Source organism: Pinus tabuliformis, chromosome 1_1, assembly GCF_031772625.1.
Source record: "Pinus tabuliformis cultivar Carrire ecotype Pingquan chromosome 1_1, CPIR1, whole genome shotgun sequence".
NCBI classification, from domain to species: Eukaryota; Viridiplantae; Streptophyta; class Pinopsida; order Pinales; family Pinaceae; genus Pinus; species Pinus tabuliformis.
The window spans coordinates 316,155,318-316,175,878 of record NC_142297.1 but is presented as its reverse complement, the minus strand read 5'-3'; the positions used below and the strand labels follow the sequence as shown (position 1 = coordinate 316,175,878).

The 20,561-nt window shown below is 39.3% G+C and overlaps 1 protein-coding gene across 1 annotated transcript; it reads right to left on the bottom strand.

Annotated features, from left to right (window-relative positions):
- Positions 1–2,002: 2,002 nt before the first annotated feature.
- On the bottom strand, positions 2,003–6,622 carry LOC149212814 (TMV resistance protein N-like). Its single transcript, XM_089391914.1, has 4 exons — positions 5,898–6,622; positions 4,654–5,779; positions 4,106–4,486; positions 2,003–3,990 (listed from the first exon to the last, which is right to left on the bottom strand). The coding sequence occupies exons 1-4, from the start codon at positions 6,488–6,490 to the stop codon at positions 2,287–2,289; spliced, it is 3,804 nt and encodes a 1,267-aa protein (XP_089248040.1). The 5' UTR covers positions 6,491–6,622; the 3' UTR covers positions 2,003–2,286.
- Between the last annotated feature and the right edge of the window lie 13,939 nt (positions 6,623–20,561).

Genomic DNA, 20,561 nt, shown 5'->3' with positions numbered 1-20,561 from the left:
ATTCAAACGACTTCCAACGTTGAAACAAAACACGTAATTTTTATATGGTCGGGCAGGGGTTCGATCTTAGGACCTCCACCCACCAATGGACCAAGTGGGCCTTGCCTTATGAAGTCTGCCCATCCCACACATATTTAAAAATTGTTTGCTCATTCGATCAAGGGAACCAACCCAATGGAGACGTGACTGAAGCGGGAGTGGAACAATGCACGTGTGGAACTGCCCCCATGCTGGGAACAATTATCGAGGCATGTGTATTCGAGGGGAATATTCCACAAAATATTCTCTGATGCAGTGAGGAATCTAAAATATTCCACGGGGGATGATTTTTCACACTGACAAAAGCATGTCAACTTTATACTTAATTAGGATCGCATTGTAGCATAGTACCTTCTAGACACATTCACGAGGATATGTTTGGATGTGAAAGTAATTATCATGCGAGTGTTTTTAGAAGGTTCCATATATTTTTTCCAGTCCGTTATGGTCTTATAATATTTTATTTTCTATAAATTATGTATTTCCAAGAAGATATTTTGAATATCAACTGATGCAATACGGAAATGAAAACTCAATCATATGATTTTACATTTATAACCTTCCACATAGAGAATTGCACTGAAGATGGAAATGGGATATTGTTTGATATTTTGGCAAAATGAAAATCATTAATTTTATTATATATAGTGATTGTTGCTTTCAACATCCTTGAGTTCAAAAGATGTATATTTTGGCTTCAACTTGATCTTCTTATAATCCATCCAAAATCATTCGATGAAGGTCACTATGATCTTGTCCATAGAGTGATAAAAAACAAAATGATACAAATGTTTGCAAGAGTTTAAATTGGGGAACAATGAAAATGGATCTGAATGAAACCCAAGAGAGCTATGTGAATTGCAAGAAATCTTGAATCCCAAATAAAGTTGGCATATTCAAATACGGTGTGGATAAATTCCAACCATTCAAGTAGGAAAATACTTCAAACACAAGTGTTACCAGTGCAAACACATACAGATGTTTAACCAAAAGACCAAATTAGCATTTTTTTGGTCAATAATTACGAAGGATATAGATCCTTGCTATCTCTGCAATGCTTTCTTTGGCAACTACGCTAAATAACCAAAAAGAGAGAGCCTCATACTCTGGATACTCTTGTCATGTCAATGATGCAATTTTTGAGACCTCCCTCTTTAACTAAGATCCAAAATTCTATTTACACCCTTTGGCAACATTTGGTGACACTTGCACTTTCATCATAGAAGATTAACAATTTAAAGCTACTCTTTCTAAGCTACTGCTTTACGGCATTTCCTTTACAACAACTAATACAATTGCTAATTAAAATATACATTTATAAAATAAAAAATTATATAATTTACAATTTCTAAATTCTAATTAAAGATAAATATATCTATAAAATGAAAAAAACCATGAATTGACTTGGAGCATCGTTCCCGTTGTTGCTTAAAAAAAACATATAAGGTTGCAAAATAGTTATGGCATGTAATTAATTCAGTTTGTGGGTTAGAAAACACACAAATTTTTTGAAGACTCACAAGCATATACTTCCCCAATGGTTTCGTTCTCTCATGCGACCAAACATTAGACTTGCAAGTAGAAATTAAAAAAAAAAAAAAAAACAAAATAAGAAAATGATTAAATTTTAGTAACAGGTAGTTAAACTTTTAGCAACAGCTCAGTCTATTTATACTGTATAAGCCTATTTATATCATATATTGCACATGATATGATGTTCAACATACTGATATTGGACAAGGTATGATGTTCAAGATACTGATTGGAAGGTAAAACAAAATAAGATAACAGTTAAATTTTAATAACCATATTGCAACTGAACCTCTATTTATATGGTATATCGCAGAGGGTAAGATGTTCAATATTACCATTTTTGGACGCAAAATCACTTTCAATGTACGTAATTTTCTTTCTTTAGTAGGTGTACCATCTGTCATCTTCATGCAAACGGCTTTAAAATGCGTTTAAATGAAAGTCTAAATGTTTCAATTTATTAAAATTTAGCTTTCCCAAACACATGAATTTATCGTTATCTACAGGATTTATAAAAGTATCACCATTTCCAAATTTATAGAAGAAAGTTGTCACCTGTACTAAAAAAAACATATATCTAATTATACTCTCTTCAAAATTTGTTAAAGATCTTTAGGACTAATTTGAAGACCTCCATTCAATGTTTCGGACATGTAATTTCTACTGGTATCCATATTGAATATGAACTGTGGTCACATTCTTCCTCTTTGATTTTCAAATGTAGAGCATACCTTCCTTCAATAGTTGGGGCAGCTGTTCCAGTACTCTCGAATCCCAGCGCAAAAAGGGACAGCCAGATGCATCGAGCATCTCGAACGACCTCAAATGTTCAACACCTTCCAGCTCTTCTATCTCCGTGCATCCATGAACATCCAGTAGTTTAAGCTTTGTCAGCTGCCACAACCCATGTATTCTCTTCAGCTTTTCACATCCAGGTGCCCGCAACTGTTCCAGAGACACCAATGTTTCAATACCTGCCAGTTCCTCCACTTTTCTCCACCCGCTAATGTTTAGCGTTTGAAGTTTAGCGAGACCACCAAGGCCATCTATTTTCTCCAAATTAGGACAAGAAATCATGCTCAGCTGGATAAGCGTACTCGGCAATGTTCCAACCTCAACCAGTCCACGACAACGTGCGACTTCCAACACAGTCAACTGTCCGAGGGAATCCAGCAGACATTTCCATCTCGGGCAATCCAGCAGCCTCAATTCTTTCAAATTTCTCAAGTCGCTGGGCGAAGGCGGCAGCATTTTCGACATAGAGCCATCTATTTCCAGAATTTCCAGATTGCAGAGGTTTTCAAAAGAAAGGGGTAATTCTGCTATATGTAATTCTTGGAGAGACAGTGGAAGTTGGAGAGGCAATGGTGGTGGGTTCATCATCACCGCCCTTCGTGCCTCCTCACCCTCTTTTAAGTGTCTCCAGAAGAGCTTAAACCACCACGCATGCTGGTCACACCTCTCCCTCTCCCTCTCCTGCGCCCACTCCATCTCCGCCAACTTCCACCGCTCCGCCAACTTCCACCGGTCCTCCCGTTCTGTCTCACTCTCCCTATCCGCTTTCCACTCCCTATCCGCTTTCCACTCCCTCTCCCTCTCCGCCCTCCACTTTTTCCACACCCTCTCCTCCCTCTCCATCAACGCCCTCCATCCACTCGGTCTCTCCACCGACTTAAACCAATACAGCCTCCGATACACCCACCACTTGCTTTCCCACTCCCTCTCCAATCTTTCCAATCTTTCCATTCTTTCCAACTCGTTCCTCTGCTTCCACATTCCCCGCCACTGCCTCTCCTCCTCCCTCTCCCTCTCCCGCTTCCCCAATATCATCGGCCGCCGCATCCGCATCGCGACAGTGTCCATCGACCTCAACATCTCCCTCTCCCTCTCCCTCCTGGCCTCCCTCTCCTTTCTCCACTCCCTCCTTTCTTCCTCCTCCCTCTCCTCCCACAGATCCCTTGTCTCTTCCTTCTGGCTCTTGTCCCTCTCCATCCGGCGGCACGCGTGCAATTTTAGCCACCGCCCCACCGTTCCCGCTAGCGTTTCCGAGGGGATATTTCCATGGTTTCTGGTCGAGATAATTAAATTGTCGGTACCTCTTAAATCAAGATATTTAAGGCAAATTAGATCCTCGAAGGAATCTGGAAGCCTCTCCAAATTGCGGGAGCCCGACAGATTGAGATATTCGAGCTTGACCAAATTACCAATTGAATCTGGAAGTGACTTCATTTTCCAAGCATTTATTAACTCAAAACGCTTCAATGATAACAGCTCACAAAATTCCTCTGGCAATGAGCTCATATTATTCTGCTCGGGTAACGAGATGTAAATCTGTTCGAGGTGCTTCAGCTGTCGAATAGACTTCGGAAACTTTGAGAGAGGAGCCAAAATCTCTAACTCCCGCAGCTGCAAAGGTGCCTGCAAAATGTTAAAGTATTTAAACTATAATAAAGATGCAGATATTCAATTTTGCGGTGCGAGATATCCATAGTGATAATGCAGAAAGTTACTCCTTGACAAATTTCTTATTTACCTGCGCTTTGCCTTGCCACAATATTTTCAATGCGTTGCCGTTTACATATAGTACTCTTAGATTCTCCATTGGAATCCAGGAAGGCAGAGAAGAATGGCCACACTTGTACCAGCGAAGCCATCTCAAATTTGGTAAAGCCGCCGTCCTCAAAATGCGTTCCAATAGATGATCTTCGGTAACAAGAAGATGCAAGTTGGTCATAGAAATGCCAGGATAAAGAGTTTTGTGCCATCTGTTGGAAAGTTTCATCACGCGGTTCCCCAAAAGCTCATGAGTCCTCCTTTTGAACCATGGCGTATCTGACTGCAATGATGCATAAGACTTGAACTCGTGTCCAACATCTGCACTAGGAACCATCCTAATTCCACGAACATCGCGATTCTGCAAGTACAGACAAGAATTTAAACATCGCAATTTTGTAAAACGGTCAAAATTTGAAACACTGTGTTTCTCTAAAAACATTGAATTTTGAACATCGAACCCAAATTTCTATTGCCGTTAATATTGAATAAACTCTTTTTAAAGGCTTGAATGACTGAAGCACTTACAGCTGATTGCTCTAACATCCCCAACAAGACAGCAATGTTCTCGTTCTCTGTCCGATCCCACAAGCGAGGATTGTGGAATCCTGAACTCTCAGCGCTCTCTCTTCCCAATTCTCTTAGGTGATCATGCATATGTATACAATTTTCACTGTCCACCTCGACAAGAGATTTGTTCTGTAGATTTTGAAATACAAAGCATTTCCCCTCTGATTGGTCCCATATTTTTATCGCTGTATCCCTTTTTTCTCCTATGAGAAAACAAGAAATATATAAAAACATATGTTTCTCCTCTTCATTTAGTGAATCATAACTAATTCTAAGGGTTTGTTGTATATCAGGAAGTCCATGAATCCTGCGCAATATGGCCTCCCAGTAAGTATTATCGCTGTTTACACGAAAATGACTCCCTAATACTTTTAGGGATAAAGGCAATCCAGCGCAAATCCTTAAAATGCTCTCTAACAAATTTTGAAAACCGGGGAGTGGATCGGGCTGGCAAAAAGCATGGAGGCAGAAGAGCTCCATTGATTGTTTTCTATTAAGGCCACTTAACTTGTAAATAGATGGATTTTGTATTCCTGACCTTAGAAGAACATCCTTGTCCCGGGATGTAATCAAAATGAAGCAATTTGAGGGAAAGGTATATTTAACTTCATCTGGCAAAAGTGCATCCAACTGATCCACACGATCTACATCATCAAAAATTAGCATGCAGCTGTGAGAAAAGGATTGCAAATGCTTTATAAGCAACTTTTTACCTTCATCAATACTGTCTATTTTCGCATCAAATCCCAACAATCTCTGAAGAAGTTTCTTCTGCAAACCAACTAAAGAGCTTTCTACGCTTTTAGCTGCATTTCTAACATCAAATAGAAAGCACGATTTACGATAGTGGGAACTCCTCCGATTGAAGAGTTCTTTTGCCAACGTTGTCTTTCCTATTCCACCTAACCCTTCAATCCCCGCGAACTTCGGTTTATTTTTAGGCAGTTCGCACAAGAAATCTTCGAAATGTTTCAGCTTCTCATCCAAACCCGTTGGATGATCGGCCACAAAGACCTCTTTCTCTTTGTTTTTGACCTTTTCCAACAGAAGTTCAACAACCTTATCCAGCAGCACCCCCTCGTCGCTGGATATTCAGAACAAAATATATATAACTATTAAGAAACTAAGAAACAAACATCCATCTATATACTTTAAAATATGCAGCATAAAGTAATATAGTACCGAGAGTGTTGAGTTCTCACCCATTACAAGCTTCCAGCTCAAAACCACTTATTTTTGAAACAGTAGCAAGAGCCTTTCTCCAATTTTCGATAGTGTTGGAGCTGTGGCGTGGCTTCTTTTCGAGCTCACGTATGGCTTTAGCGTACACTCCATCTTTGCCCAGAAGATCACCAGGTTTAACGTTATAGAACACTGGAATGATTGGAGCCTTCGATTCCAACATGTCGACAAGCTCATCGAGACACCAGCTAGACTCCGCATAACGAGGGGAGAAAATAGCCACATGAACAGCGGCTGTTGCAATAGCATCTTTTATCTGAGCACTTATGTCTTCTCCCTCTTGCATTCCTTCGATGTCTAGAAAGGCTTCCACACCATGCACAAGAAGGCGGTGGTAGAGATGACTGGCAAACGTCTTCTTCACATCGGGACCGCGATGGTTTATAAACACATCGCGCCTATAATATTTGCTGCTCTTGACATTGATATCATCAGCGGTGGAGGCGGAGGTCGATGCCTCAAAGTCATTAGCAGATGGTGGGTGATAGGGAGGAGGAGCCGGACTTTCAATTTCAATTTCAGAGAATGAAGTTGCAGGTGATGGGTATGCCATTGCTAATTGGAGTATGAAAATAGAAACAGGAAGCAAATTGCCGAGGAAGGAGCCTAGTTATGAATTGGAGGAAAAAATGTAGAAAGAATGCACAGACGTATATACAGACATTAAACAGACACATGAAACGCTTTAATTTTAGTCGTCATTATGAGGGGCCACTACATCATTGACTCATAATCGTTAAGGTTTTGGATTTTTTTAATAATATATTTTTAAATTTTTTTAAACTATAATTAAAAATTATTAAAATTGTAAATACTAATGATTAAGATTAAATATAAATTTAAACATTTTAAAAAATATAATTCCGCTCAATTTTTCCCTCAAAATTCCAAATCATTCAGAACAGAAATGGAAACCCTGTCACGTTTAAACTTTTACCTTTCTTTAATGTCTGATGTTTCACCGTAAATTCTTTAACGCATAGTCTATATATTTGTACCACAACTTGACCAGGGTGTTTACTGAAAAGACAACGACCGCAACGGCACAGATGCGAACAGCGTAAAAGCTAATCTGTACGATCAACTCAATATGGTTTGAAATTTGACACACATCTACCGACCGGTGTTAGATCTCTCCATAGCGTGGATTGAAAAGCAGAAGATGTTATTGGTCATTGTTGCGTGTTCAATTGGTATAGGTAACCAGCAATGCAAAATGGCCATTTCACGTTTATCCATGCTCCATTTTTATTGTGCATAGAGACGTTTACAGGTTTACAATTCAGTATAGAGTAAATAAAAAAATAAAAAATAAAATAATGGTGATTTCGTGATAATTTACTTGAATTAATAATAAAAAGTTAAAGTAATAAAAATAATAAAATGTAATTTGTTATATTTTGATTTTGTTATTAAATTGTGAATAAAGTTTATGACAATATCATGGTTTATTAATATTTCACAATAAAAAAATTTAACTTATTTCATAATCAAAATATTTTGTAACAATACAAAAATATTTTTAATCATGGATATTCATCCCTACTTTACCATAGATAATACAATACTATGGGCCAATACCATGACTTATCAATACCACATACCCAAAAAAAACAACACTTATTTCACAATCAAAAGATTTAATAAAAATATAACAAGATTCTTAATCATGGATATTCACCCCCACTTTGCCATTAACATTATGAACTTGTGAATAGACTTTGTTACAATAGCATGGATATTATTACTTTGAAAAATAGGCTTTGGTACAATACCATGGGCCAATACCATGGCTTATCAATACCACATACTCAAAAAAACATCACTTATTTCACAATCAAAAGATTTAATAAAAATATAACAAGATTCTTAATTATGCATATTCACCCCCACTTTGCCATTGATATTATGAACTCGTGAATAGACTTTGTCGCAATAGCATGGGCTAATACCATGGCTTAGACTTTGTCACAATAGCATGGGCTAATACCATGGCTTATCAGTGCGGCATGCCAAAAAATGATAACTTATTTCATAATCAAAATATTTTATAACAATATGACAAGATTCTTAACCATGGATATTCACCATCACTTTACCATGGATATTATTAACTTGTAAATAGGCTTTGTTACAATACCATGGCTTATTAATACCACATGCCCAAAAGTCATTACTTATTTCACAATAAAAATATTTTATTTTAGTTTTATTTTATTTAAAAATAATAATAATTGAAGCTAAACAGAAAAAGGTTATAATTAGTTTTGAGATATATCTAAACTCTATGTCCTCATTACTAAAAAAATTCCCATAGAAATTAAATTAAGGTTTTAATATAATTAAAAGTGAGAATACTTTTATATTAAAGATGTGAGATATATATAATACAAATAGTATTAATAAGAACCAACATATATCCATCTTAACTAAGGATCCAAGTGATGACAACAACTAAAGTGAAGGGAAGAGAGGGGGAGGAGGAGAGAGGGAGGCAGATAGCAACGAAGCTAGAGGGCAAGGAGAGAGAGGGGGTAGGGGGGAGGGGGGTAGAGAAGGAAGAAAGAACAAAGACATAGAGAGATAGAGGTGGAAAGAGAGAGAAGTGACAAGGGAGAGATGGACACAGAGTGATGAAGAGGGGAGGAGGGAAAAGATAAAAGAGGAGGGTAAAGACACAAGGAGAGAAGGGCAAGAGAGAAAGGAAGGCACAAATATCGAGGGGAGAGATAGTGGGGTGGGGGGGGAGAGAAGGAAGAAAGAACAAAGACATAGAGAGATAGAGGTGGAAAGAGAGAGAAGTGACAAGGGAGAGATGGACACAGAGTGATGAAGAGGGGAGGAGGGAAAAGATAAAAGAGGAGGGTAAAGACACAGGGAGAGAAGGGCAAGAGAGAAAGGAAGGCACAAATATCGAGGGGAGAGATAGTGGGAGGCACAGAGATGGAGGGGAGAGAGCGAGAGAGAGAGAGTGGTGGGGGGGAGAGACAAAGGGAAGAGGGAGAGAAAGGGGGAGAGAAGACTCAAGAGAGAGAAGGAGAGAGAGATGGATTTGGAGGGGGGGAGAGAGGGAAGGAAGAAGAAAGACATAGAGGGAGAAAGGTAGAGAGAGAGAGGGAGTGACAAGGGAGCGATGGAGAGAGAGTGAAGGAGAGATGGTAGCGGGAGGGAGGATAGAGAGAAGGTGAGAAAGGGAAGAGAGAGAGAGAGAGAGAGAGAGAGAGAGAAGGGGAAGCAAGAGACGTGAAGAGGAGAGGGAGGGAGAGAGTGTGTATGTTTGGGGGTTGAGATAGAGAGAGGAAATAAGAAAGAGACACATAGATACAAATACATATATTATATAGTATTATATAACCAACCTAGATCCATCTTAACTTGGATTTTAAGTTGTGAGAGGGATCAAATCTCTCGAGGTGCAAAGCTTTCCTGAAGTTTTGCACTCATAAAAGAGGTTTGCACTTTGAGAGATTGGATCCCTCTCAACCCTTGATAAATCTAGGTTAAGATGGATCTAGACTGGTATTAACTTTCATAAATGACTCATCAAAGTTAGCTAAAAAAACCATTGTCAAGCTTGGTTTTTTTCTCTTTTTCTTTTAAATACAAAATAATATAATTTTTGAAACCCTAATTAAAATAATCTGAGTTTTTTAAACATTAATTATTTTTTACCTTATTCTAAATATTTTTGTTACTCATATTATATATATTTTTGTTATTTGTACTTTAAGGGTAGTGTGTTTTTAGTTTGTGTTAAACTTAAAGTATCTTTAAAGATCAATATTCTTTCTTATGTTATTGAAGTTTGTAATAATGATGAATTACATGTTTTGAGTAATTATTCAAAATTAAAAGATCTTTAACTAGCAATTGCACTAGATGTTGCAAAGGAGATGTCGTAAAGCATAAATTCCAGAAGAATCGTGCATATAAAAAATGATTGAAGATAAAAATTAATAAACGAAATGTTATTCGAAGTTAAAAGATAAAGAATAAAGAGGTGGAGCACTAGGGTTTTTGTGTTTCTGCTAGGGTTCTGAGAAACCTAACATCTCTGCTTTGTATGTCATCGATAACTTTTCCCTGAGCACCTAACCGGCTTCAGATTGTCGCGCTGACACATGGAATGAGTGCAATTGCAAGGGGGGAGAGATCCCCTCCTACAAAAATATTGTGAGTGGTGAAACAAGTTCACAGGGCGTGCAAACCGCAGGCACACAGAACGGTCACGGAAAAGGACCTCCTGTCCTCGGAATCCAATGGCAGGCTAGCATGTGTGGCCATTGCCTCCTAAGGGAAGCAAGGAAGCCTCACTTTGTCATACCCAAGAACAAACTAGAGAACTGCAAGATATATATGAAGGACCGCACAATGATCTGTAAATTTATAGGAGTCTAGCCAACTAAACAGGATCTAGTTAAGTGGATTAAGCATAAAGAAACCAAAAGGCCACATCAAGCTGAAATTGGGTGCTACGGGATTCTTTATAGTAATTTTCTCCAACGTGGAGGACAAGGGAATGGTGTTCGATGCTAGTCTGTACTTCTGTAACAATTGAGGGCTATTCATGAGACACTGGGAGGAGTGTTATAATCCAGATCCGGAAAAATTCGTAGCGGCTCTGGTATAGGTTCGCCTCTTTGGCCTCCTAGTGGACTTTTGGGATTCGGACATCCTGAAGGGTATCGGGAACTCCATAGGAAGTTTTGTGAAAGTTGCAAACTCCATGAAAAGTGGAAGGTACACATCTTATGTAATGATTTGTGTTTATATGAATATAACAAAACCTTTTCCGGAATCCATTGAATTGGAATACCATGAGGAGGTATGGCAACAACCCATTGACTACGAGCATATCCCCTTCGTAGATGCCATGAATATGGCCATCTGTTCCGGGATTTCCCGATGAACCAGTCTAAGACCTAGGAGCCATTCAAAGCCAATAACTCAGGGAAATCACAAGAAGGGGAGGAGGGATTTCAGGAAGTACAGAGGAAAAGGCGAACTCAAAAGAACCCTCATACCTTGACCCAATCATGGCTAAGAAAAGGTCCACAAAACAGCAACTGGTATGACATCCTACAGGAGGAGGAAGAATCAAGGGAAGGCCAAATGGAAGAAACAGGTCCAGATAACCAACCAACACAACAAAAGGAGGGAAATAGCACCAAAAGAAAGGCTGAGGAGGAAATATCTTACAAAGAGGTTATGGAACAACCAATGGAACAAGCCAACACAGAAATTGGCAGTCCAAGAGAAGATATAAGCAATGAAGAGCAAGTCTTACATAGGTTGTTGAATGAGTGAAGGCATTTTGATGAGCATTTCATACCAAAGGACCATAAGAAACTTTACAAAGAAACATTCCAACAATACAAAGAAAAATAGGGGACAGGTGGATCTGTTCAACCAGAGCAACTGGGATCATAAATCAGCTAGGGGGAGCCAAGGATCCCCAAGGAAAGGAGGGAAGAAACGAGGAAGGAAAAACTTAAATGAGACCATCAAAATGATAGGAGAAGCGTCGGTGAACTCTGGAAGGGTGGTGCCGCTGTCAGTGGCATTCCCTTAACTCAACAAATTGTCCAAATAATAATTACATCCTGGAATATAAGAGGCCTTAACAACAAAGGCAAACAAGGTTGCTTGAAAGAGAGACTTAAGAAAGACAAGCTCAATATCATGGTGATCTAAGAAACCAAGATCTTAGAAGTCAAACTCAAAGACATCATAAAGACCTTCAAGACGCACTACGAAGTCATAGCCTAGGATGTCAGGGGCAGTGCAGGCAGACTTTCCATCTTATGCAACATGATGGAAATATATTTTGAAGATTGGGCAAGTTGACCCAAAATCCTCTCTTGGAGATTTAGACATATTGGATCTAAAGATTGGGCCTTGCTAACATGATTCTATGGACCTCATATTCGTGGAGACAAAGGGGTTTTCCTTCAAAACACATAAAATATGAGCAGAGCTTATCGAGACGACTTATGGATTGTTGGGGGAGATTTCAATACGATTACATCCCTAGAGGAGAAAAAAGGGGGGATCATATGTCACGACGTAGACATGGAAATGTTCAGGACATAGACATGGAAATGTTCAAAGACCTAATCACTGAGCTCCACCTCGTTGAAATTCTGACCAACAATGGAATCCACACCTGGAATAATAGAACAAGGGGACTACACCAGATTGCATCACGTTTGGATCGTTTTCTCAGTTCTGGTTTATGAGCAGGTAATCAGCCACGACATCTTGGAAGCATCCATTTTCCCTTGTATGGGATCAGATCACTGGCCCATTTTGTTGGAGATTGACCTAAAAGCAGGTCGTAAAAACCCTCCCCTCATATTTGAATCCTTTTGTCTCAGGGACCGTAAGTTGATGCAAAAAGTGGAAGAATGGTGGAAGAAAAGCATGGAATTGGCAGGAACCATATGCACATGTTCCAATTGAAGCTTAAGGAAATAAAAAGAAAGATTAAGAAATGGAACCGGGAAGAGTTTATCCCTTAGGATACAAGCAAAAAGAATTAATGAATTGGCAGTATTTAAGGCAAGGCAAAGGTCAGGATGTTAGATGTTTAGAGTTTTTCAAAGGAGTTTAAAAAGAAATCACTGAATTTGGGTATTGCACTTGATACACCTGAAGTTGTAACTAAGTATATTGGCTCATTGCATAACTATATTAGGCATTCATTGTTGTTGTTTGAACCAACCACTATTGACTCAGCCAGCGTAAAGGAAATTCATATTGAAAGCAGGGGCAAAAATGAAAGGGATGATCAGTCTAGAAAGCCACCATTCAAACCTCCCAATGGTAAATCAAAAGCAAAATGGAAGGGAAAGGAAAAGAAAATAACAGTAGCCAAAGAAGGAGAATGGTCATATTGCAATCATTGCAAAAGGAAGGCCACGATGACGATCACTGTTGGAAGCAGCACCCAGAAAAGTGTCCAAAGAAGTATGGAGGAAAAGGGAAGTAAAAGACAGTGGCATTGGCACAACAAGACCTTGGATCGGATTCGGGAGATGAAGCATTGATCACAACAGCAGGAACAAAAGGTACTCTTACACATCATGTCAATTATGAATCATATGAAGGCACCAATTCTGTAAATGTGTCCCTTCCTAATGATCAAAAGAGAATTGAACTGTTTCATATTAGAGTTGTTGTAAATCACACCAAAGTTGAAACTTTGTTTGATACTGGGTCCCAAGCAAACTTAATTGCAGAATCCTTGGTAAAGAAACTTGGCTTAGAAACAAGACCACACCCGAAACCTTACCCGCTTTGATGGATACATGATAAAGCAAAACTGAATGTAACCAAATAGTGAAAGGTCAAATTTGTAATTGCTTCTAAGCTAATAGATGAAGTAGAATTAGATGTAATACCACTGGATATCTGTGGCATGGTGTTAGGGAGCCCATACCTGTATGATAGAAAGGAAGTCTTCTTTCGACATGAAAACAAATACCAAATCACAAAATATGGGGTATAATATATAGTAGGGGCTCATCAAAATAAAATCAATGCCAACCTTGTAAGCGCTGGACAAATGAAAAGACTGGTAAATTCCAGTAAGGGTTGCATGCTTATGGTTGTAAAGGAAAAAGAGGCAGAATTTGCTGATGTTTTCCAGGGTTGCGATCAAGAACATAAACAAGAATTATCTGAATTAATTTCTAATTATGATGAGTTGTTTCAGGAACCGAAGGGATTACCTCCGAAGAGGGAAATCCAACATGAAATCCATTTGCAGCATGATGCTCCTTTGCCAAATATTGGCATGTACAGGATGTCGACTATTGAGATGGAGGAAGTCAAGAGACAAGTGCAAGAATTGTTGGACCAAGGGGTCATCAGGCCGAGAACCTCTCCATGTGTCTCACCAATTGTCTTAGTGTCAAAGAAAGATGGCACATGGAGGATGTGCGTAGATTACCGCGCGCTCAGCAAAATTACGGTGAAAAATCACTATCCCCTTCCACGCATAGATGATTTATTAGATCAATTAAAGCATGTTGTTTATTTCACCACATTGGATTTGCACAGTGGTTATCACTAGGTCCGAATCGCAGAGCAGGACGTATGGAAAACTGCCTTCAAGACCAAACAGGGGCTGTTTGAATGGATGGTGATGCCATTTGGACTTTGCAATGCTCCAACCAATTTTATGAGGGTTATGAATGATCTCTTTCAACCTTACATAATTACATTGATGAATTTTCTCTTGTATATTTAGATGATATACTTGCCTTTAGTAAGAGCTGGGCTGAGCATGTGTGTCATGTAAAGAAAGTGCTTGATGTACTGAAAAAAGAAAAACTCTTTGTAAAATTGTCAAAGTGTGAGTTTGAGAAAACCTCTTTGGGTTACCTAGGTCATATTGTTGGTCATGGTCAGTTAAAAATTGATCCCTCTAAAGTTGAAGCAATTTTAAATTGGCCTAAGCCTACTAGTGTAACCGAGGTCCGTAGCTTTTTAGGTGCAGTCCAATATTGGAGGAGATTTATTGCTAATTTCTTTGTTATTGCAGCACCTTTGCACACATTGAAAAGTGTGAAACAGGTCTTCCAATGGGGAGGAAGACAACAAAAGTCCTTCGAAACATTGAAGGAAAAGATCAGCACCGCGCTGGTCTTAGCCTTACCTGATCTCCAACAGCCATTCGAGATTGAAACCGATGCTAGCGATTATGCCATGGGCGCTGTACTGATGCAACAAAAGAAGCCGATTTGAAGTTTACTCAAGCTGTGATAAACTATCCCACTTATGACAAGGAGCTTTATGCCTTGGTGCAGAGTGTGAAAAAATGGAAACACTACCTAATCGGCAAGGAGACCATCGTCCATACAGATCATCACCCTTGCAGTACCTTCAGTCACAAACCAAGTTGCAGCAATCTTGTCATTTCAGGTGGATGGGTTTTCTTCAACAGTTTCATATGGTAATAAAGTATAAGAAGGGCACTAGTAACAAGGTGGTCGATATGCTATCTCGCCCTCCTATTTCTTCTTCTGTTATTTTGCATAATGCTTCGTTATCTTTTGAAAGTTATGCTAAACAATATGCTAACAATGATGACTTTAAGGAGGTTTATGCAAAACTAACCCATGGTTTACAGGTGGACAACTATCACTTGCAAGGGAAATTGTTGTATCACCTTGGAAAATTGTGTATTCCCACAGGGGAAACAGTACATGTAATTTGAGAGGCCTACACCTCTCTTGTGTTTGGACACTTTGGTGTCGAAAAGACTTTATGTCATGTACAAAGATTTTGTTTTTGGCCTCATATGAAAAACATTGTGACTTGCTATGTAAAGGGTTGTGTGATGTGTTATGTTTCAAAGCCCTCTAATAGAAAACTCTGGCTCTACACACCACTCCCTATTCCGAGTCGTCCATGGGAAAGTGTGTCAATGGACTTTGTAGGAGGTTTATCTTTGTCCAGAAAGAGTCACAACTACTTGTATGTTGTCGTTGATTGTTTTAGCAAGATGTGTATTCTTATGCCTTGTAAAAATCAAATTACTGCAGAGAAGATTGCTTCTCTTTTCTTTCAGTGTGTTTGGGTCCATTTTAGGTTACCCACATCTATTGTGTCAGATCGAGACTCTCGCTTTCTCAGAGAGTTTTGGACCAGTTTGTGGAAGAGGATGGACACCAAAATGAAAAAAAAGCATGACATTTCATCTGCAGACTGACAGATAGACATAGATTGTAAACCGTACCGTGGTACACTTGTTACAGGGCTATCGTGGGAAACTTCCCAAGTTGTGGGATGAACATCTCCCCTATGTACAACATTCCTAAAACTGAGCAGTGCCTTCATCTACGCAACGTTCACCGTTTGAGACATGCTTTGGCTACCTGCCAAAGGACCCTTTTGATATGGTCTCTGGAAGGGAAGATGGCTCCAGTGGATGTAATGATAGGGACAAAGCTCAGCAGTTCATTCAGCGAATCCAATTGATTCACCAAGCAGTACAAGAGCAATTGGAGAAAAGTCAAGCCTATTACAAGGCTCGACATGACAAACACCAAGTCGACCACCAATTCCAAGTGGGCGACAAAGTGTGGTTCCACATCAGCAAGGATAGTATGAAAGGAGAAGGGAAGAAATTGTGATCCATCTGGTATGGCCATTCACCGTATTGGAGAAGATTGGAAACAATGCCTTTCGTCTTGATTTTCCAGTGTATATGCAGATGTACTCAGTAGTGAATGTAGAGAACCTAAAGCTATATGAACCATCATTAATCATGGACACAGATGAGGTGGGCACAATTCCTACAGTCGATGATTTTGCACTAGAATATCTCGAAGAGTTACTGGAGGACATCATCCTTGACAAAAGGACAAGGACTTCACAGCGAGGAGATGTGGAATACCTTCGAGTGGGTTTTAAGGGAATGCACCCCAACAAAGATAAATGGTTGGAGAAGGAAAAGGTGAGGGAATAATTCCCTCACTTGCCAATTGACTAATGAAAGCTTTTGGTAGTCCAAAAGCTCCTCAATGGGGAAGATTGATTCATGTGGATCTTCAGATATAATGACATGGAAAAACTCCAAAATCAAAGTGCTTAGAATGAAGTCGACCTAGGACCAAAGTGTAGATCTCGTCATCCTGATTTTAATGGCATGAACAACACTTCAATCCGAGTCCAAATGATGAAGTTATCACAAAAAGAAGTTTGCTATGTTCCTTAAGAAAATGAGGCATTTTCCTTTAAAAAGGAATCACATTGGAAATCGTGCAGAGGGCAGACCTTAAGACCCCTGATCAGCGATTGCCAAAAAATCGGGTCGGAGGAAGGCCATATATATATATATATACATATATACATATATACATATATACATATATATATATATATATATATATATATATATATATATATATATATATATATATATATATTGGCGATATCGGAACCAGGCAGGGGCCGACTTGCGATTGCGATCGGCGATATAAAGCGATCGGATCGGCATCAGCGATCGGCAGACCAGAACCCCGGGCCGTTGTATGAGCAGGATGGCAATGCGATCGGCCAACGCCGATATAGGCGATCGGCGATCGGCGGTCGGCAATCCCCTTTAACATGACTGTTGAACCCCGATATGCTGATTGCGATATCGAGCCCGTACCCAATAAGGATATATGTCCGATTTAATATTTTTTGAAGTCCAAGACTTAAGGATTTGGTCGGATTTTAGTGTATTTCGGGGGTTTTTGGATATTATCGCTTGGAACGATAAAAATATTGTGTTGGGGTTTGTTGCACCCGCCGACCCTTCTACTAAAACGACCTCTATTTTATATCAAAACAACCCTGATTTAAGCGGGATTAGTCCAAATGACCTATTATAAAAGCCCGATAGTTGGAAAAAGCAAGGGGGAAGAATTTCAGCATGTTGTTCGAAGGAGGAGAGCTTTCAGGTGGCTAATAGCGTATTTTGTCTGTTTTGGACAAGTTTTAGATGTTTTTTAGTCTGCTCAACGCCACAGACGCATTGGTGTTGCCCACTTCTCCATTTGAATTCTTCTGTTCTCAGCCATCTTTTATAATGGAGGTGTAACCCTCTTTTGATGTACCAAATGATTGCATTCTCTTCTTTTTATGCCATTTAATATGAAGGCCTCCCCATTGACAGAGCAGGGCCCGGAGACATAGTTCGAGTTGGACAAACTCCGTTATCAAGTCTTTGTGTTTTCCTTCATGCTTTTTATGTGTTTCTTCTTCTTTTCTTGTGTGCACATTATAATTCTATGTTAAGCTGCAATTTTTACATGTGATTATTTCCATACATCTATAAGCGAAAGTATCCTGGATCACAGGGACTCAATCCTTGGGAATTGTGCAATCAATTTGGAGGAAATTCTTATCTTTTGGGGGCCAATTTCCTCAAGAATTGCGCAAGAAAATAGGAGTGTTGAAAATAGCAACAAGAAATGCTAAAAATATAAGTGTTAAAAATAACATTGCTATAAATAACATTTCATGTTCCAGTGTTGGACATAGCAACAAGGAATGAAAAATGGAAATGTTAAAAATATCATTGCTATAAATATCATTTCAGTATAGATTCCAATTTTAGTTAATCCCTGAACTAAAATTGAGAATTCAAATTCAAATTTGATCTTAGCAGTGGTTATAAAATAATTAATTAATTCATCTTGAGTTAATTAGTTGTAGAAAATCAAACATGAAGTCTATGTGAAGACATGCAACGGTTTCTCCATTGATTGAGGAATTTATCCCTTAGTTAAGGAGATGAGGATGAGTTGTACTTTGAGTTGTAATTAGTTAGATCAGTTAACTGAGTTAAGTCCAGTTAGATTAGTTTTAACAGTTTGTAGAATTAATTGTGAGTTCAGTTAGTCAATGCATGCATGCATGTAACTGTTGCACTTTAGATAACTTAATAATTCTCTCATAAATAACTCATGCATGTCAGTTCAGTCAAAGACCCAGTTGAGATCAGAGGAAGGGACAATGTACTATCAGTTGGAGGAATTCTCCTATATAGGAAAATCATCCATGCAGAAGGAATTATCTCCTTCAGGACTACACAGTTATTTCTAAGTTTGGTGAGTTGTGTGAGAGGTGAATTCACACAGGTGGCAGCATTGGACCCTAGGAGAAACTGTGTAAGGAAATAAGAGGCTTGGAGGGCAGAGGAGAAGGTTTGTGAGAAGCCTTTCATTATCTTTGAGCAGAAAAGGGATTGTAGAGAGAGCAGGATAGCTTGTGAGCCGATTCTTTATGTAATCCAGACTATTTTCCACTTGTATGATAATACAAAGATCGGGGTTTTAGGCTGAGACTTTCCCCAAAGTATTCTTTTGTGTTCATGTGTGATTGCTTTCTCATTCTCAATTATATGTGTTCTTATTGATATTGCTCATATTCGATTAAGCTTCCGCAAAGTTTGATAGTAGAAGTAGATCAAATATTTTGCTTTATCATATTACACTATCAGGTGATCTACAGTGAGAATTTCTACATGGTATCAGAGCAAAGGTGATCAAAGGAGAGAACTGTATACAAGAAGGGAGAAGTTCGAAGTTTAAGGTTCCTGAATATAGAAATCGAGTTCTTATCACATCTCAGTTTCACCAATGGTGTTCAACGGTTTAAGACTTGAATATGCTCTTGGTGCCAGTTCGAATTATATAGCCTGGAAGGATCGCATGGAAGCAGTATTAGAGGATAACAGTCTAAAGGACTTCATTGATCAAGAAGTCCCCAAGCCGGCAGCAGCTAATACTACAGAATTGGCAGAATGGAAGAAATGTGTGGCTAGAGCAAGGAGAATCCTTCTGGAGCGAGTTCGAGACCACATAGTCTCGAGTCTCCATGGGAAGGAGACACCATTTTTGATGTGGAAAACATTGAAAGATCTATATCAGAACAACAATGATCAGAGGAAGCTCGCACTGAAAGACAAGCTTCGGAAAATGAAGTGTGAAAAGGGTGACACAATCTCTACGTATCTGAACAATCTCACCACCTGCAGGGATGATCTTGGAAGCATAGAGATCACGACAACCGATGATGACATGGTGAGTCTTGCGCTCCTTGGTCTTCCTAAGAGCTAGCATAGCTACCAATACTCAGTAAATGGAAGAGAAAAACTACTAGATTGGGAACGACTTTGGTCAAATCTGATGCAGGAGGAGATAAGAAGAAGCACCAAAGATGGTTCTTCATCTAAGGAGGATGAAGAAAATTGCACCTTAGCAAGTAAGGCAAAGAAAGGGAAGGAGAAGGATTCTTATCCCAAATCGAGTTCTTCTCAAGGTGGGAAGAGGTTTGACAAATCGAAAGTGCGATGCTTTCATTGTCATGAGGTGGGCCATTTTGCTACAAATTGTCCACTGAAGAAATCCAAGATGGGATCCAAGGAAGGATCTGAAAGTGAGGCATTGGCCTCATAGTTCGAGTTGGATTTCACCCTCTTCGCATGCATGGTTTCATCCATGGTGGGATGTGGTTGGTTTCTTGACAGTGGAGCTTCTTTCCACATGACCGAAGATAAGAGTTTGTTCAGTACCTTGGAGGAGAAAGACCTCCAAATACTCATAGAGATGATGCTTGATATATTCTTCAAAGAGGTATAGGCAGGTTAGGCAGGCTTGTCTGCTCTTCTTTGGTAAATTCACAGGAATTGTGAATAATAAAGATGAATTGCAGAGGAGGGGGTATAATTATAATTTGGTAAAATTTGGTCCTTCAAGTATGCACCTGGCAAAAGGGAACAATGTCGGGCGATTTGGGGGTCAATTTGCAAATTTGAGACCGCGGATTATTGTTGTAACATCGAATTTTGGAGCAGGGGGCAATGCAGGTTGTTTTAGTCCAGAATTGACTAAGAGACAATCTTTAATTTGGGAATTACTAGGTGTTTAATGGACAATATTGCAGAGAAAGGCATAAACACAGGTAAAACGGGTGAATTCTGGCAAATACCTGGATAAACGATGCCGAGAGCCTCCGGGTCGGACAGTGGATGAACAATGCAGCTAAACAGGTGAGTTGCGGCGTCTGTTGCTTTGACTTTCGCAGCTTGGAGGCAAATTTCGCAATGAACAAGTAAAATGGCG

Coding starts and splice junctions, on each gene's coding strand:
- LOC149212814 (XM_089391914.1), bottom strand. CDS start 6,490: ATGGCATACCCATCACCTGCAACTTCATTCTCTGAAATTGAAATTGAA. Junction 5,780..5,897: donor GAGCTGGAAGCTTGTAATGG/GTGAGAACTCAA, acceptor CTGAATATCCAG/CGACGAGGGGGTGCTGCTGG. Junction 3,991..4,105: donor TGTGGCAAGGCAAAGCGCAG/GTAAATAAGAAA, acceptor AACATTTTGCAG/GCACCTTTGCAGCTGCGGGA.